The sequence below is a fragment of the Bicyclus anynana genome, chromosome 5 (assembly GCF_947172395.1).
Source record: "Bicyclus anynana chromosome 5, ilBicAnyn1.1, whole genome shotgun sequence".
NCBI lineage: Eukaryota > Metazoa > Arthropoda > Insecta > Lepidoptera > Nymphalidae > Bicyclus > Bicyclus anynana.
The window spans coordinates 15,399,542-15,418,823 of NC_069087.1; the positions used below are offsets into that span (position 1 = coordinate 15,399,542).

A 19,282-nucleotide genomic window follows, 5' to 3' on the forward strand; every position below is an offset into this window, starting at 1 on the left:
TCAAATAGCTTATCATTCATCATCATTAATAAGTAACAACCCATATAGAGGACGTAGCTCATTAGACCTACCCGGGACCCGACCCGCAACGCCTCGCCTCGTTCGTCGTTTATCGTTAGGATAATATTCTACCACGCTGGCCCAATGCAGATTGGCAGACTTCACATATGTAGAGAATTGAGAAAATTCTCTGGTATACAGGTCTCCGCTTGAAGTTTTCTTTCACCGCTTGAGACATGTTATTTAATTTCTTAAAATGCACACAACTGAAAAGTTGGAAGTGCATGCTCTGGATCAGATTCGAACCTACGCTCTCCGTATCTAAGACAGAGGTCATATCCACTGGTCTATCACGACTCGCCTATATTTATTTACCTATTTGTTTTGATCATAGAGTATGTAATTAGCTGTCCCAGTGTTTAACTACTTAGCGCCGCAAAAATTGTATAAAATTTTTACCACAATTAATACAGTATTAACAATCGTATTGCGCAATGCAAACACCATTCATATTCCGTTGTTTTAACAAATCTTATTGTCCATTGTACTGGTTATATTTAATTCAGATACGTAAGACAGTGCACTGCTTGCAACCACATGATAACCGTACCGAGGTGGATCTAATGAAAATCCAATTTCGTCATATCATAAACTTGTTGTATGCGCGTGTTGTAGGTTAATACTGGTTTTAGAACGTGCGATAGTATTTTTCAGTTTATACTTTATAGTCAAAGAAGCGTATGCAATATTTCATGAAACATTTGAACTTATAGTTATCAGTTTTCTTGGTGGTGTTATATACACGTACCTAGGGGAGCACGTTAAACGTGCAACGGGCACGTCAACAGATCAGCGTCGGATGCATCACATCAATTTAATGGCTTTTAGTATTCTTTGTATAGAAAGTCAAACAAGTGCGTCCACTGCTCCGCATCGTTAAGGATCGGACGCATCGCATCAAACGAATTTTAGTATTCTTTGTATAGAAAGTCATACAAGTTCGTTCACTAATCCGCATCGTACGGATCGCATCGAACGGATCTTATTTACCGTGAAATTAAAAATCCGTTTGATACGAAGCGTAACATACGTACGATGCGGATCAGTGGACGCCCATCATAAGCCGACAGTCCCGGTCCTTATCATTAACATCTGAATTGACGTCGCGAATGAATTGGCTCTGTTCGTGCTTGCCTCGTGTAGACCCAGCTTAATGATTTCTGGTTCCACTTACGAAGGTCCTATCGACGAAGACCTTACATCCTATGAGTAGGTACTTATGTAAATCTACCTATATCTTTACGCAATCTTTTTTTATTCTTTTTTTTACTTTTTGGCGTATTGTATTTAGCGACCCCGTATACGATTAAGCTTCCCGTCAAACCATACATGTCTGTCAAATCAGTTGTATCGTCTGCGGTTTTTTTTTAAGCATTTGTGAAAAAGTCAAGTTTGACAAGCTTTTAAGTTTCTAAACATTAATTTAATTTTTTTGACATTAACAATCGCATGTCACGATAAAGTAACAATTAGTATCTATGTTATCGTTTTATTTTTGGTAAAATACAATGTCTTCATCGTTTAAATGAATGTCATGTCAGTCTCTCAGACTATTAGACAAACATAATGCGGCACGGTGCCCGAGCGCTCGTGTACGAGAAAGTCTCCGAGCAGGATATATGAGGATCTTTCCGTACGGAGCGCCAGATTTGCCACTCATAAATATTAGATGCCAAGGATGCGAGATCCCCCTTAATGGCCGTCGTACGTAAAACCTTTAAGTTCCGCATATCTCTTTATTTATTTACTCGCAGAGCCAGCGACATTTATTTGCAATACAAATTTATTATATTTTGCAAGCATTTCAAATAGTTTAGTAAGCAGTATTTACGTACGTACAGCGTGTCTGTTCAAGCAATGACAAACCGCTATACTATTGGATTCATATCATAGTTGAAGCCTCAGCTATAGCCACGGTTATTGATGCAAAATTAATTTGGACTAAGTAGGTCACCACTATGGCGCACAGTCCTTAGGACTTATTGAAGGGGATAAGGGAATATTGGTTAGGTATTTTAGACACAGCAATATATTATTTTTATAATGTGAAATTTAGTTTGTTTTGTTACTTTTTTGGCTTAACTGCCAAACGATCCTGATATAGATTGTATACTGAATTAGTATTGGAGATATACTTATGATACTTTATAGTAGAGTTATCGCGAGATTGCATACCATATTGCGTTAAACTTTTTAAATACTTTAAGCGAAAAAATGTTAGGAAAATGCACGAAATTATTTCCCCAAAAGATTGGATAAAATTAAACATTTCCGCCACTGAAACCAGCGAAGCGTAGATTTCCCCGAAATTCTCATGTTTCCGTGAATTTTCGCTAAGATAAACAAGTTGGCGGTTCGAAGACAAGAGGCAAGTAGGTATTAGACGCCCACCAAATACTTGCGGGAGCGCGGAATATGCCAACCGCTTGATTTTCAAATGTAAGTTTACGAGGACTTTTTGTGCTACCTCGGGCTATAAATGCTTATGCTATAGCCACTCACCATCCAATAAATCCACGTGCCTGTAGCGCTGACGACAAGATGTCCTGACGTTTGCGCTGCAAAAACATGAAAGCTCGTGTCTTTGCAACGCAAACGCTTCTTGCATAGTACGGTGAGTGGCTAGCATTACTTGACACTGACTTATCCGCTGGTGCTTACAGATGTAGCTACTATAGGTTCTGAAAAGAGAGCAACTTCTTTAGATACAACTGTAATAAATAAATTATATTCAAAAAAAAGTTTAATCATAGAAATCTATATCTATACTTAATATAATAAAGCTGAAGAGTTTGTTTGTTTGATTGAACGCGCTAATCTCAGGAACTACTGGTCCGATTTGAAAAAATATTTCAGTGTTAGATAGCCCATTTATCGAGGAAGGCTATAGGCTATATATTATCCCCGTATTCCTAACGGAACGGGAACCACGTGGGTGAAACCGCGTGTCGTCAGCTAGTGTCTAATACAAGTTAATCCTAATGAAAGTTTGAAGATTTGAAGAAGCTGCCTAACTAAAGTTTGTCAAGAAATGGTGTAGTCTTCCAATGAGAGATATTGCAATGTCAAAACAAATTAACGACGCCGCTCGTCGACAAGTTTGATTTCCCACCGGGTGCGCAGTTTTCGTACAATCGTCCATGCGATGGCGAGGACTCCCCACGTTTAGCTCGGTGTGACGGTAAACGAAATGTTTAAACCATTGATTCCCAAAATTGGTTCGTCGTTGGTCCACGGGAGTCTCAATAGGGGTCTACTCAACAAAAAAATGGGGGTTCACGGTTCGTAAGCGGGGGTCCCTGAAATTATGTCTAGTTTCATAGTGAATGCGGCGTTTTCTAAATAAAACGAGTGAGATTTTTTTTGAGTTCTTATGCTGTGAGTTAAAAGTAATGTTGGCGAATCAAAATGGCCAACTTTACTTTTTTACTCACAGCACAATAAATAATTAATTCAGCAACCAATTTTTTTTTTAAACTGATAATTTTGTTGTTAGTTTGATTGGAATTGAGCCGCAACGCAAATTTCCATAATTAGATATACTTAAATATTTTTTCAAAATTTGGGAAATGGTGGAATGTGCAGGGGGTAAAGATTTGAAAAGTGGTCTGTGAGAAAAAATAGTTTGGGAACCTGTGGTTTAAATTCACAAAACAGTAATTAGTCGGCGGATTGCTGTGATTGAAATGGAATGGAATTGTAAAGCGACTGGTACCATTTGACTCTTACACTTTTTTTTTGTTGTTTGCGGAGGACGGTAATGGCGTTTCAGTGTTTTTGACACTCGAAATGGTAGTGGTGGACCTTAATCAGAGTTATTTTCTTCAGACTGTATACGGTTTATTTATGTATGACTAGTGGACGCCCGCGACTTTGCGTGGAATTGAGTTTTTCGAGGCGTGAAAGAGTAACTAACAAACATTCATACCATCATTTTCTTTCATTTTCATCTGGATTTTTTCGGGATAAAAAGTAGTCTATGGGTTATTTTGAGTGAAATCTATTTCCATTCCAAATTTCAGCTTAATCGGTTCAGTAGTTTCGGCGTTAAAGAGTAACAGACATACAAACTTTCGCGTTTATAATATTTGTAGGATTTGGGAAATATATCCATTTTGTTCATGATGTAGAAGAGAAAAGAAAATATGCTTTATTAGTCCACAGTTTTACCTGCCCAAATAACATTCCTGTCAGAATATTTAGGTATAAAGTAGGCTTTATGTATATAGCCTACGAGGTAATAATGTAACTCTATCCCAAATTTAATCCATCCACATTCGTTCAGCCATTGAGCAGTGGTTAAGAAATATCCTGAGAATCCTTTTACAGTAAACAGTTTATAATCATTCATTGTGAATCGACAGCTAATGTTAGTTTACGGTTAACTTCTTATAAGAAGTTACAACTTGCGTTAGTCGTAAACTGTTTCTAACGACGCTTTGAACCGCTGCAGGTAACCGTGTCTACTAGTACATACACACTATTATGTATGCACCCATTCAGAAGATCTGCACTGAACCCTTTGCATATTTGCGCCAATCGAAGTTACTTGAATGGAATCACTGTAACATTAGATTAAAGTAGACCTAATGACTTTTGAACTAAAGCTTAATTTCGTCTATTCGTATGTGCGGCGATTGATTTTGTAGGACCTGTAAAATAAAAATTGAAAGCATTGAATATACGTTTTTATAATGAAGATATTAAGGTCCATTTCATTGTGACAATGTTTTCGATTACGAGCGTCCAAATCTTACAATTCTCACGCCTTGCGTCAGTGAAGGCAGTGATATCGAGCTGACGATTAACATAACGGGACGTGAATCTTACGCCGCGATACATCGTCGTATTATATGACCCTCGTTGCAGATGAAACTACTTCCTTGCTTGTACGCATTTGCAAGGAACTTTAGTGTGTTTGCAAAATGCTGGGAGATTCTTTACTCGTTACGTGGGAATCAGTGGCGTAGCTAGTCAACCAAGGGCCCTGGCGCAACTGCAAAAATGGGGTAAACTGGTTAGATTTTATCAAGTGAAATTACGTGGGAATCAGTGGCGTAGCTAGTCAACCAAGGGCCCTGGTGCAGCTGAAAAAATGGGGCCCCACTACTAAACTGGTTAGATTTTATCAAGTAACAAGCACAATTTTCTTACTAAACTGAATTCCACGCGGACGAAGTCGTGGGCGTCCGCTAGTTTTAAATATGCAGTATCAACAATCATTAAAATCAGCATAGTAGCAAGTTGCGACGGTATTTGAGATTGTTCGACTCTCACGGTGTACAACTTAAAATCCTAGTGGCCACATGCAAGGTTTAATTGACAGAAACCAGTATGATTTATTGCTAACAAGAGACATTTATTCCACTCTGTATCGTTATGTGAAATCTTATTCAGGTATTTATTCCTGTTAGCTTTGCCATTGAAATTAACTATTTCTTTATTCTTGTCGTCTTTTATAGTTGTTTATTATTTATTTTGGACCCACCACGTTGTGAGATTGGCCCGTGAGGAACATCATTCTCATACGATGATTTCTATGACGCAGTTTGTTATTGCTGTGATTTGCAATACAGTGGTCCTTAATTAGATAAGAATCTCAAGTGTAGTGTTAGGCTTCAGCCGTGGCTAGTTTTAGCGACTAGCGCCATGAGATTTAGCGACAAAAGCATCTGTTCCAAGCCCGCTTTTATCTTAGGTTGTACCGTCACGCAACAGCAGAGTAGATCGCTGTCAAGGGCTAACTTGTCAATAAAAATAAGCAATGGATGTTCATTCTTGGACATTAATATTGTGTATACAAGTATATTTGACATTGACCATTGAGCTACATTTATTTGGGGGTTGGTTTTTTTTACTTGTACAAGTTATCTTTACAAGTTAGCCCTTGACTATAATCTCACCTGACGGTAAGTGATGATGCAATCTAAGATGGAAACGGACTAACTTTGGAGGAGGATGAAAATCCACACCCCTTTCGGTTTCTACACGATATGGTACCCTAAATCGCTTGGCGGTACGTCTTTAAATAGCCACGACCGACGCCTAGCACTAGCCAAATCCTCGTGCTTGAAATGACTATTGACAAATAATTGTGTCAACCTGCAAATCCTTTATTATCATGTTTGGGGGGTTTCCATAGCAATCTATAACACATATTACGCTTAGGTAGGACAAAACATTCGACGACAATAGTGAGTGTTACACCAGCCGTGGACGTCAATCAGTGTCGACCAATTGATGTGGGAACACTCTTGGTATTTTGCACGGAGATTTTTTCGATTGTTATTCTAGCATATTGCACGCCAGCGGTTACAGGTTTCACCTCGTCAAATTGAGTTGCGAATATGTCAGTTATTCTGGACGTTTCCAGGAACAAATCAGCAACAGTGGCGTAGTTAGGTAACTAAGGGCCCTGGTGAAAATGAAAAAATTGGGCCCTGGCTATCTAAACTGGTTAGGTTTTATCAAGTAAAAATATTAAACAGTCGGGTACAAACCTACAAATACATAAAATGCTAAGCAACTTTATCATCATCTCTCTTTCGTTGTAGAATTTTTTTTAATTCAGTCCGCTCGCGATTTTCTGGTAAGGATTCGAGAGCCCCCTGAGCTTGAGGGCCAAGGGGCATTACACTGTCTAGCCCCTGGCTGCACACCATTGATCAGCAGGCTAATTCATTAAATTTGACATATGTTGCCATCCAGATGAGATTGTAGTCAAGGGCCAACTTGTAAAAAATAAAAAAAAAACATCACCATATATGTTCGTTACCTTCAGCTACCTATAACAAAGCAGCCCTTTCAGGGCACATTCGAGTTTTAATGTGAACTCGTCTTACTATCCACTGCTTTGACCTAGTCCTGAGACGTAGGTGTAAAGTCTAGTGCCTGTAAAACCTAGTAATTTCACCGGAAACAATACCTTTCAGACCGGAATACAGCAATGCGGCATGCTAGCACAAATAGTATAGCAGTGGTAGGTACTTCCCCGGAAGCAATAAAAAGAGCTTTACCACTACTACTAAGAGTACTATTTTTTATTCGATTCCTTAAATAAAAAATCAATAAATCAAAATTCTTTTTTTTATTCATAAATTTTCCAGTCTGTTTGACTGTCTGTAAAAAATTCAAAAATTTAAAATTCATTTATTTCAATTAGGCTTAGTTGTAAGCACTTTTGAAAAGTTAGGATTATGTCATAATTTAATTTAATCTAATTGGTGGTAATAATAGTCGAAAACTTAAATTTAAAGTTACGAGGGTTTCAAAGGCGCCTGGTCCGAGTAGAGCCCACAACAACTCAGCCAAGGTATATTTTTTTAGTTTACCACCATTTTCCAAAGTTATTTAAAACGAAGCATACAAAAAAAAAGAAAGATTCTATCATCGGTTCGGAAGGTACTTCTGAGAAGAGCCGGCAAGAAACTTAACAGTTGCTCTTTTAAAAAACATACATTATTAAAAATTATTACAATTTCTTTAATTTTACTTCGTGTGTGTTAAGGTGGAAGCTAATACAATGGCCTCCAAGCATCTTCATCATTAAGGAAATCGTCAATCTATACTAATATCAAGTATAAAGAGGCAAAGTTTGTGATAATCTCTGGATCTAGTGAACCGATTTTAAGAGTCCTTTTACCACTAACAAGCCATGTTATTTGTGAGTGTGTAGGCTTTATTTTATCCCCGTATTATCACGGGAACGAGAACTACGCGGGTGAAACCACGGGGCGTCAGCTAGTTTGTAGTCAAGATGAGCTTGTAACCTTTTTCTTTTGTCATCAGGTCTGAAGTACCTTCACTCAGCGCGGATCCTGCATCGAGACATCAAGCCGGGCAACTTGTTGGTGAACAGCAACTGCGTGCTGAAGATATGCGACTTCGGGCTGGCGAGGGTCGAGGAGCCGGACGCGACTAAGAACATGACCCAGGAAGTCGTCACGCAGTATTACAGGTACATTGTCAATTGACCCTTTTTTTGAAATGGCAGGAAATCTCTTCCTGAGATACCCGACTTACTGGGGGAGAAGACGGGTTATGTGGGACTTACCACTAAAACCTCCTCGGTTCCGGGATCTCACTCGAAACTCGCCGGTACCTCCGTTGCACCTGTAGTGCTCGTCTAAGAGTGAGAAATTACTACTGCTACGCGACGCGGGTGATCTGGCTTACCCGGTCCTGTATTCCAACTCCTTTTGAGGTTGAGTCTTTTGGCTTATGTGTCAGTTCTTGTGGTCTTGTCCAGGGAGATGCCAGGCGTGTATTGTATAGTGCTCTAAAACTCTCTCTGTTCTGTGCTCTGGGGCGGTGTCACAACAAAAACTCTACGAGATGGAAGGTTCTAATGAAATATAATTTTCATCATCATCATTAACAACCCATATTCGGCTCACTGTTGTGCACAAGTCACCTCTCAGAATGAGAGGGGTTAGGCCTCAGTCCACTATGCTGGCCCAATGCGGATTGGCAGACTTAATTTAAATTTAATTATAGAGAATTAAGAAAAATCTCAGTTATGCGGGTTCCTCACGATGTTTTTCTTTCACCATTTGACACGCGTGATATTTAATTTCTTAAAATGCACATAACTGAAATTTGGAAGAGCATGCCCCGGACCGGATTCGAACCTACGCCATCCGAATCGAAAGCAGAGGTCATATCTAATGAGCTATCTCATCTCTCAATACAATAAAAATACAATTTTACAAAAAAAAAATGCGGCAAATCTAACCGCTGTGCTAAGCTCTTCAATGATGCACGCAGGAATCACGATTCACGATATTATTATATTATTCACAAACCGCACAAAGATGAGCCGTGGCCCACTTTGCCGCGGTCAGGGGATCAGAGGTCGCGCATTCATTCCGTCGAGCGCCTTCACTTCACTTCACTTCGCTTCCAAATTGTGCTAACGCAACTTGAATACAAAACACTGATCTGGGAGATCGCTCAACATAATAACATGTTGATAGCAACTTTTAATTAACGTTAAAAGACGTGGTTAGAATATCCTTGATCATTAATATAAATTTTGATTAATATTTGGCTCTCTGTTGTGCACGAGTCTCCTCTCAGAAAGAGAGAGGTAAGTCAATGCGGATTGCCAGACTTCACACACCTAGAGAATTAAGAAAATTCTCAGCTAGGTTTTGAGACACTGTGATATTTAATTTCTTATAATGCACACAACTGAAAAGTTGGATCATACTATTCATCAAAACATAAATCGTAACATAGATTAAAAGAAATTCGCTTCCCGTCGGATATTGAATCGGTTTTTATCATTGGAGTGATTCAAAGTCTTGTACCGAAATCTGCATTTACGCAAGGCAAAAAAATTTGAAACATTTAAAACCAAAACTACAATCTAAAGTGTTTTTCAGATAACATAGGTACGGTGACAGGCAAGCCGTTCATAATACGTACTCTTACCGTGAATCGCGGAAAACTTTTAAGAGTGAAACGTACCACACTATCCTACATAAAACGAACTGTAGGATGATGTTTTGACTTTCTGTTTTTTTTCCTAAAATCAGATTGCAGCGTTACCTACCAGAACCAATTCTTCATCTAAATTCCAATTTAAGGTACAAAATCAAATTATTTAAGTGACACGCAATAATATACATATTATATTGTTAATTATAGAATCTATTATACTTATAAGTTATAAAATTATCTCAAAATTTAGACGGCCGAAGTCGTACATCTCATGATGATAAGGTTCAAAACCGCTAGTAATCGAAAGCGGCTTAAAAATGTTTTCTTTATAATGCGAAACAATAAAATTACTTCGCAGGAACATGCTCGCCGGCTCCAATACGTGATAATTAAGTAAATAAAAAGTTAAAATACTGTCACGAAATTCGCAGCGCTCTGTTTTTGCATTTCGCAATTTTGCATCGCTGATTGTGGTTTACGCCGGATTTAACTGCATTGTTGTCTTTTTTTTTTACTATAATATTAATTTAACAGTATGCTTTTATAATGTTACCTTTGAATTTTCTCTTAACTTTTTGACGCAGTGGTGCGCGCGGTGGATTTGCAAGACGGAGGTCCTGGGTTCGATCCTCGGCTGGGCCGATTGAGGTTTTCTTAATTGGTCCAGGTCTGGCTGGTGGGAGGCTTCGGCCGTGGCTAGTTATCAACCTACCAACAAAGACGTACCGCCAAGCGGTTTAGCGCTCCGGTACGATGTGTAGAAACCGAAAGGGGTGTGGATTTTCATCCTCCTCCTAACAAGTTAGCCCGCTTCCATCTTAGATTGCATCATAACTTGTAAAGAATAATAAAAAAAAAACTTAATCGTGATATTTAATTGCACATAACTCAAAAGTTTGACGTGCATGCCCCAGACAGGATTCGAACCTATGCCGTCATATCCACTGCGCTATCACGTCTCTCTAGTCATCTAATATCTTATCTAGGATATGAATATACCATAACTACACCTTTCAGTGTTGCAAGCTACAATCTCAGACTGCATCGCATCACTTAAACATGAAGCGAGTTCGCAGTCAAGTGCCAACTTCACTGCATATTACAAGATAGAGTCCCCCGCCGCCCCTGAGTTTGTGCTAGTTCGAGCTACTTTCAGAAACTGTACAAATAAATATTCATGGATTTCATTTATGGTTTCATCAATCGAAAGATGCGTTACATGTGGCCAATTATCCAGGCCAGTAATCCATGGTGTCCTTAAGACCTTAAGATATTGTATATAGTATGCCATTATAGTATAATACACAACCGCGTAGCGTGGTTTCACTTATACTAAAACACGCAAGGTTGGTCTGCCCGAAGACCAATCGTAATATTACACACTTAAAGGCTTTAATTTACCAACACTGCTGCTACAAGCCACTCCATGCTGATATTAACTATTCCTCGCTAACAGTTACACGAAAATAATATATCTAGGTATTATAGGTAATCGTCTAAATATAAACTAAAATATTCAGTAAATAGTTTCCCATAGCATTTGTTAAAAGTTAACTAATAATTTTGTTTCTGTGAGATCGTAATGAACGCTAGCCGTTAGTGTTTTATTTAAAAATAGAAAAAAAACAATTAAAAAGTCGCTAATTTCGTGTTTCGATAAAACTCAATGACGGCTGGACCGATTTATATGTTTTGTTTTTTTGATTTCATTCATATTATCATCACCACTGATGATAATATGAATGAATTACAATAATTTTGAAATGTGATTTTTTGTTTATGCAACGAAAAACGAGTTTATTTTTTAATATTGTGTTACAGAGCGCCTGAAATCCTAATGGGCGCAAACCACTACACTGCGGCGGTGGACGTCTGGTCGGTGGGCTGCATATTCGGCGAGCTGCTCGGGAGGCGTATTCTGTTCCAGGCGCAGACCCCCGTACAACAGGTACCTATGTGATAACTCCCAGAACCCGATTGGAATACATTGTTGAGTTGGCATTGCAATCGGGTCCAGATGTATATCTGTGACAACTCATTTCTAACCAGTACGCCTAGCATACGACCAACGACAACTCGTGATGAGAAATATACGAAACGTCGATGAATGGTGGAGTAGTCCCAGTTCCATTTCTTTCGTCCTTACGCAATGATTTCCAGTTGCGCCGAGATTGGTTAACATTTATCTATTTCTCTTTACGATATATACGTCGTTTGGTGTACCTGTGTGTGATTTAAAAGACGCCTGACTTCATAATACTTTTGACAATTTCAGCTGGAGTTAATAACCGAGTTGCTGGGCACGCCGTCGCTGGAGGACATGCGGTACGGGTGCGCCGGCGCGCGCGCGCACATGCTCCGCCGCGCGCCGCGCCCGCCCGCGCTCGCCGCGCTCTACACGCTCTCCGTGCAGGCCACGCACGAGGCGGTGCACTTGTTGGCACAGGTGAGCTAATACCGGAGCTGCTGCGCACGCCGTCGCTGGAGGACATGCGGTACGGGTGCGCCGGCGCGCGCGCGCACATGCTCCGCCGCGCGCCGCGCCCGCCCGCGCTCGCCGCGCTCTACACGCTCTCCGTGCAGGCCACGCACGAGGCGGTGCACTTGTTGGCACAGGTGAGCTAATACCGGAGCTGCTGCGCACGCCGTCGCTGGAGGACATGCGGGGTGTCCTTCTAGATGTTTATATAGACAAATTCGACTTTGCAAATATGGCAACTCCGTATCCTCAAATGTATCAAAATCAAAAAGTTTCTTCTCAATGACATAAATCTCAGAAAACAATCATGCTGCTGTTTCATGCACACAATAGACATGACATCACTAATAAAATTTAGTACAATGTCTAAAACACTATCAATGCCTGAAATTTAAGGTAAAACCTCACGTTTTTCGAAACGAGACAAAAGCATTAAACCGGCAAAAATAAATACCGGTCAATATCAGTGACAAACGTAGGTCAGGGATTTGTGAGATTAGTCCTCGAAATGTCAGTCCCACGGCTTTGCCGCGCGCAAGCTCTGCGATATTTATAGCTGCGTTCGTTTTTATCGGGACACGTGTCGCCAGAACGCGTTTCCACCTTTTTAATACAAGGCACGTTTCGTAGCGCCACGAGAGGCGACCGATGTTTTTATTATTTTGCTAACGTTCAAAGTGAAACCTAATAAGGGAACAGTTGAATTGTAATTGTTTAGGTAAGTAAGAGGGTAAGAAATTTTGTTTGAAACGCAAAATATTATTACCAAAAAATCTCTTGTTTAATTGGCTTGATATATTTCTTCATCTTTTGATAGAGGTCTGTGATATTTCTGTAAAATTATATGGTAGCGGTAATACTTGGAAGACTGACGAGCTTACCATACCATATAATTTTTTACTACTACGGTTACTATCTAACCCAACAACCCGGTTTACTATGTAACATGGCATTGAAACTCTAAATCCATCATCCATAAATATTCCTCCCGAAGGTGTAAAAAAGCCACGACATCTTCTCGAGCGTATGTGGGAATTCCCGCTCAGTGAGATCATAGGATCGGATGGGACATTCTACACTTTGGCAGACCAGTCCAAACAATTTGAGAATTCTTAAATTTTGAATTGGACGATTGATCAACGACTGTTCAATAACGACAGTGGCTAACAGACAGAACGTTGACTTTACAGGCCCCGATCCTTGGGGCAAGCGGGGCGTTTGCCCGGGGCGACTAACTCAGCTCTTATTTATCTTCATCTTTATTTCTTATCGGACCCTGTCCAAGCATCATTATTTCTGACTGTTAGGGACAGGGACAGATAGTGATCGTTGATCATGATCAATTGCAGATGCTGGTGTTCGACCCGGCGAAGCGCATCTCGGTGGTGGACGCGCTGGCGCACCCGTACCTGGAGGAGGGCCGCCTGCGCTACCACTCGTGCATGTGCAAGTGCTGCTACAGCGCGCCGCCCGCCGCGCGCCACTACTCGCCCGACCTGGAGCCGGTGGCGCCGCACGCCTTCCACGACGGCTGGGAGCGCAAGCTCACCTCCGTGCACCAGGTCAAAGGTACACCCACGTGCTTGGCGAGAATTACTTCTACCTTCAAATGGCGTCTCGTTTCTTGAATTGCAACGAGGAATTGGTACCGACGACTTATGGCTACCCCGCACCGAGTGGACTGACGACACCAAGCGAGTCGCAGGCATACGCTGAATGCTAGCGGTTCAGGACCGTGATGTCCAGCAATGGATGCCCATCAACTGATATGATGATGATGATGATTAGTACCGATTTAACTAATGAGGAACAAAAATAAAAAGACTCTAAGCCTGAGTAGAGTCTAAAAAACGCAAAAAATGCACAAAACCGAACTTTAATGTGGACTTTTCTGCAATTGATTTATGTGGTTTTTAAGATATGGTACATTTAAAAGCATACACAAACTGTGTGACCCACAGAGGAGATCCACAAGTTCATAGCGGAACAGTTGCAGACGTCGCGAGTGCCTCTGTGCATCAACCCGCAGTCGGCCGCCTTCAAGAGCTTCGCAAGGTAAGGCGCCGCAACCGCAACCCACCGCAACCAAGCAACCAACCGACACTAGGTGATTTCTTTGCGATATAACCTTACGGTGCCTACACCTGTGGCCGGGTGATCTCTTTCCTTCTCTTCTTTTATCTCTTCTCGGGTCTCTTTTCGGCTTTTTAGGTGTTTTGTCCGATATTAATTAAGTTCAAGTTGGGATGCTGTACAATTGATGAGGATTTGAATAGCAAAAGTGGGACGCAGTAGAATCTGTCACAAACGATATTTTTTTATAAAAAGTGTATCTCAGTAATTTTTTTTTTATTTTTTTATTTATTTTGTTAACCAACAATATTACATTTTTTACAAGCTATATAATACTAATTACTGGAAACAAAGAAGTAATGCTTCAAAAGTTTTCAAACAAACTTATTTTCCAATTTAAAAAAGAAGCCCAACATATTTTTAAAAATGATTATTAATTTTTGTTTATGGATCTATTGTTTACAACGTAAATAAAATTAATCTTAATATCGGATAAAACGCTGCATAATGATGTGTACTATGTAATAAGTATATTTTTATTATTTTTTTGATATTTGTATAACCAAAAGCCGGCCACAGTCAGTAGGCACCTTACGCTCAGCTACAGATATAGCGACCACCCCGCACCCATATTCGGCCACGCCACTTTCTCTGACGTGTGGACAATAATTAAAAAAAATCACAATGATATTGAGTATTTTGTACTTTTTGTGGGTAGTTTTGCACCGTAGCAATATTATTAATATATGAAATAATTGAAATTATTTGAAATATTTTTTTGTATGTAGAAATCGACTAATTAATCTGTTTAACGATTGTGAAACTTGTAGCTTATAAAATAGCAGTGTATAAGTTGTGTCACCTGAACAGAGCATTGATTTTAATTGCGGTTTGTGGTATTTTACAACGGCATGCGAATCAGTGCGTTTAGCTATTGTGTTGTATGTGATACTAAAGGAATTTTATTATGCAAAATAACTGCTAACAAGCACTCATTCTGATGTTATTGTTCTACCCAATGAGCAGGACAATTATTAGCGCTCTTTTCAAATGACACCGACTATACTCGTTACTGTTGTCTGCACGTCCTATTGACGATAATAAAACAGACTAAAGCAAATGTTCATCACAACTAGGTAGGGCGCGGTGCAGTCCAATAGCACACAATACGCACGTCAGTGTCAAGGCCTTAATGTTCTCCTAGGGTGGAAACACACTCACAACACGTCCATCTCGCTGACGCCGAGGGACGAGTCATTTTGTCAAATCAACTCATATTATTTAGGGACCGGATCTCTCTATAACCATTCTACTTGAACTTGGTTTATAGTTGGGTTCTGTTTTTAGATAATAACTATTTGATAAAATAAAATACTTGTCGCATGGCGTCCTACGTGAGGTGCAGTGTTATAAGTGTACCGTCAAACTAGTACGAAACGCTAATAATAAAAAAAAAAATTGGAATTTTACAAGGGCTGTGTATATAAGCGACAGAATCAAATGCTTTATAATTGACAATTTGTAGAGACATTCTCCTCCTCAAGAAGAGATTCAGTTTAGAAGTAAAACATAAGTAAAAGATTTTTACCGAGTCTAGGTGTCGTTCTCCTGCACTCGTTAGTTTTTCGCGGAGATAAGTATAGTATAAAATAAATATAAATCAATTTTCATTGTTTGGAAGTCCCTACAAAATACTATACCTTCAGTAGCAACTTCTTCAGAAGACGTAGCCCTTATAAATTCATTAAATAAGTTGAATGCTTGTTGTAGCAATCGGGCTAGTTTGACGCGGACTCGTGTCGTGTCTTCCTCGACCTCAGAGCCGCCAGTATAAGTTTTCAAGTAACCTTGCCCTGATATACCCTTTCTATAGTGCAGGCGTCATTTAAAGTAGTGAGCTGACGTGGTGATGTGGTGTTAAGTTTGACGTTAGTAGCGTCAGGTTTAGCAGCCACATACTTTCATCGTTGTCACTGTGTAAAATGTGCATCTGTCATAGTATGACGGCGATATGTTTACTTGAAAGCTTGCATTCACGGTTCTGTGTCTATATGATATTGAATCGTATCGCGTGTAATTTTGTGGCGTTAATTTTGATATCTCTTTATTTAAAGTAGGTAGAGTCAAACTAAATACATGCGTAGTAACGATTTGAATATCATATTAATGTGAGTTGAGTTTAGTTTCTTGTAATAGTTAAACGGTGGTCGCCAAAGTAAAGCCTATGTCGAGATCCCCAACCTGTATCCACTCCCGAAAATGCCTACCGTAGTTATGTTTTGCAGTGTATATAAACTTAAAATATTAATAGTCTTAGATCCGGTGGGGAAATTAAACCAGGTGCTTGATAAAAGAATCCACTTCGGTCAATGTATATAAGTCATACAAGTCAGCCATGATGGTATTTAAATAGCTTATATGAAGCATTCCAATAGTGAATGATTTATAAACTTTAACTATTACTATTACTAAGATAACAAATAGTAAGTTGACAACTAAATTCACTTGGGTTGACAAAGTAGCTGCAAAAGCCAATACGAATTCTGCCAAGTTAGCAGTCTTTTTTAAATATTTTAAAATTCTACTGTAGGATAATTTAAATCTAATTAAGAAATCAGGAATCTCGGGTGTCTCGCTAATGGCATTTATCTTGTATCAAGCATCTCCTCAAATTTTCCCACTAGATCTTCGGCTATTGTTGAACAAATTATGTGCCTTCGGGCTGGACTTTGCAAGCCCGATATGTGCATGGTTTTCAAAAAGAAAATTTAAAATTTACCTATTTCCATTTTCGCTTACGAGCGACAGTGTCCGCACCACCGCAGTTCAAGCGATTAAATATATCAACCCTCTTGAAATGGTGGTTCGCTAATTTTTAGTAGATCGTGTGCAGGCTGTTCATTTATTACGTAAGGTTTCTTTAAGCATATCTTATTGTAAATTAATATAATCCAGAAGTTAGTACGTTTGCTACAGATGAAGTTAACAGTAAACATCTTTGGATTTTTCATTTCATGAATAATAAAACAGTTTTTGTCGTAAAGCCGTCGATTTTTATAATTTATCTCTCGTCGGCTTGAGAACAGCTACACAGAGAAAAGCTAATCTTAAATTAAAGTTTAAAATTAGCACCCCTACCTCTTAAACTGTAAAGTTCCAACAAGCAAAATTCGTCTAACTTAATAAATGAACAGCAACCTTATAACGTTTTGCCTTTTTTCTGTGTGTTTGCGGCAGCCGTAGAACCAGTTCGAAAGCAAAAGTTTGTTCCCCTTTCAAGACTGCGGCAAAATATCTGCTGCTATCGCCAGTGATATTTCTGTGCGCCGCCTAGCTTACCCGTAAGCGCTCCGCACGCCATATTGTGTTGTACCTAGGGCACTATGCATACAAGGACTCCGTTCGTAAAGGCATCACTTTCCACCCTAGGGCGTGTATTTGAACAATTGAATATCATCAGCCTTTATCAAGAATAAAATTTGCCAAGTAACTTTTGTGAGTGTGTTAAAGGATATCCTCTGGCCTCAAAAGTAACACATTTTTCAGCTCGTAAAACATGCAAAAGTTGCAATGAACTACAAATCTGAATTTCGAGCTAAGTGAGAAAGCGCACGCGTATACGGAATTACGAGTAACGAGGCAATGAAAACACAAAATACTAAGAAGTTTGTGACTGAAATTGTTCACATAGACGCCTTTTTCAATTCCAAGATTTAAATGGTGTACCGTTTTTCACCTTTATATGTTATGCCAATAGTGGTTATTACTTCTAAGGAATTATTAACGTTATGTAAATTTCTATATGAATAGATTTCTAAAATTGACATTGTAATTTTATAACAGCTAGTGACAATCTTCATAAAAGCCAAAGAATAATTTGCACTAATTTGAGGTCTAGTCCTGTATTACTATTTACTCTTAACTTTTAATAAAAATAAACTAGATGAGATACAAAAATCCTATTTTAAGATTGTAAATTTACAATGAAAAATTTCAAATACCAATATGATAATGGGATGTGCAATATCAATATCAAAACCAAGTAGGGTATACACCGTCTTGATATTGCAAATTGCGTATACTGACATCTGAGGTCACAATTTATAAACAATTTTTTTTAAATAAAATATTAAGTGTAAAGTACAAAAGGCCTATGTCCTGTAGTGGACGTTCATTGGCTGATATGATAATGAGGATAATGATGAATATGAGAATTGTGTAACATATGAAGGTGATACAACTGTACTTATCAACGGAGTAACTTATTTAAATTGATTATAACATTGTCAGTTTAATTATTTCCCATTAGTAAAGATGCCTTCGCGAGCGCGTGTCGTCCGATATTTCAAAAGGGTTGATCGTCGGTGTACGTTCGGTTCTCGCACCGGTTCGGTGGCAATGCATGCGATGTTCCGACTTTGCGTTCATGTATTTTTTCACTCTATGGAATAGTTAGCATTCTATATTATATATTTTTAATTTTATCAATTTAATATTACGCTTTTTTTTTGCTTTTTTATATATATACCTATAATACAATTTGTGTCCGAAAATATACTGTCTCGTAACTAAATTCATTACGAAATAATTTCTCGGCACATTTATATATCAGTAAATTTCAAATAATAATGTTTTATCAAGCGGATTTTTTAAATTTCGCTGAAAAAGTGCCATCTCTTGACAAAGTTTAAATATTTATTAAAGCTACAATTATTCATATATTTTTTTTTTAATTTTCCCAATAATTGATTGTTTAAAAAATGTTTATATACAAATCTCATGCTTTAAGCAACCTCCCTCCGTAAAGCTGTAATTTTTTGAAATCATGCCCTGGGTCCATTTATTTTTTTTTTGTCAAAAATTCTTTTTTGACATATGTTTGCTTATCAAATTGATCTATATGAAATATAGCTGTTGCTATCAGTATTTTAAGAAACTATAATGTCGTGAGCAACTTGATACATTTTTAAAAATTCCATGTAATAATTTGAATGCAATAATGGGAGTATTGTGTTGTCTGGAATGATTTTTGTTTATTGAAGCTGTTTTTGATCGTTACAAGGATTGTTTTTTTTTTATTTAATTTCCGAATATACAAATTTTTATTTAATTATGAGATATTTTCCTACTTTCGAAGACAGTTTCAAACTCTGTTTCTTTTTTATGGTATCCATGTAGTAGTGCATGCGTAGTCGTTGAGAACAAAGGCTCAGGTGTACTGTTTTG

General features: G+C 38.7%; 1 protein-coding gene across 1 annotated transcript in view; it reads left to right on the forward strand.

Moving 5' to 3' along the window:
- Window positions 1–19,282, forward strand: part of LOC112043565 (serine/threonine-protein kinase NLK) — a 200,621-nt gene that overhangs the window by 170,127 nt on the left and 11,212 nt on the right. Inside the window, exons 5-9 of the mRNA XM_024079044.2 lie at window positions 7,849–8,017; window positions 11,326–11,452; window positions 11,780–11,950; window positions 13,333–13,552; window positions 13,945–14,038. Of these exons, the coding sequence (XP_023934812.1) occupies window positions 7,849–8,017; window positions 11,326–11,452; window positions 11,780–11,950; window positions 13,333–13,552; window positions 13,945–14,038 (781 nt within the window). The remainder of the gene's footprint in view (window positions 1–7,848; window positions 8,018–11,325; window positions 11,453–11,779; window positions 11,951–13,332; window positions 13,553–13,944; window positions 14,039–19,282) is intronic.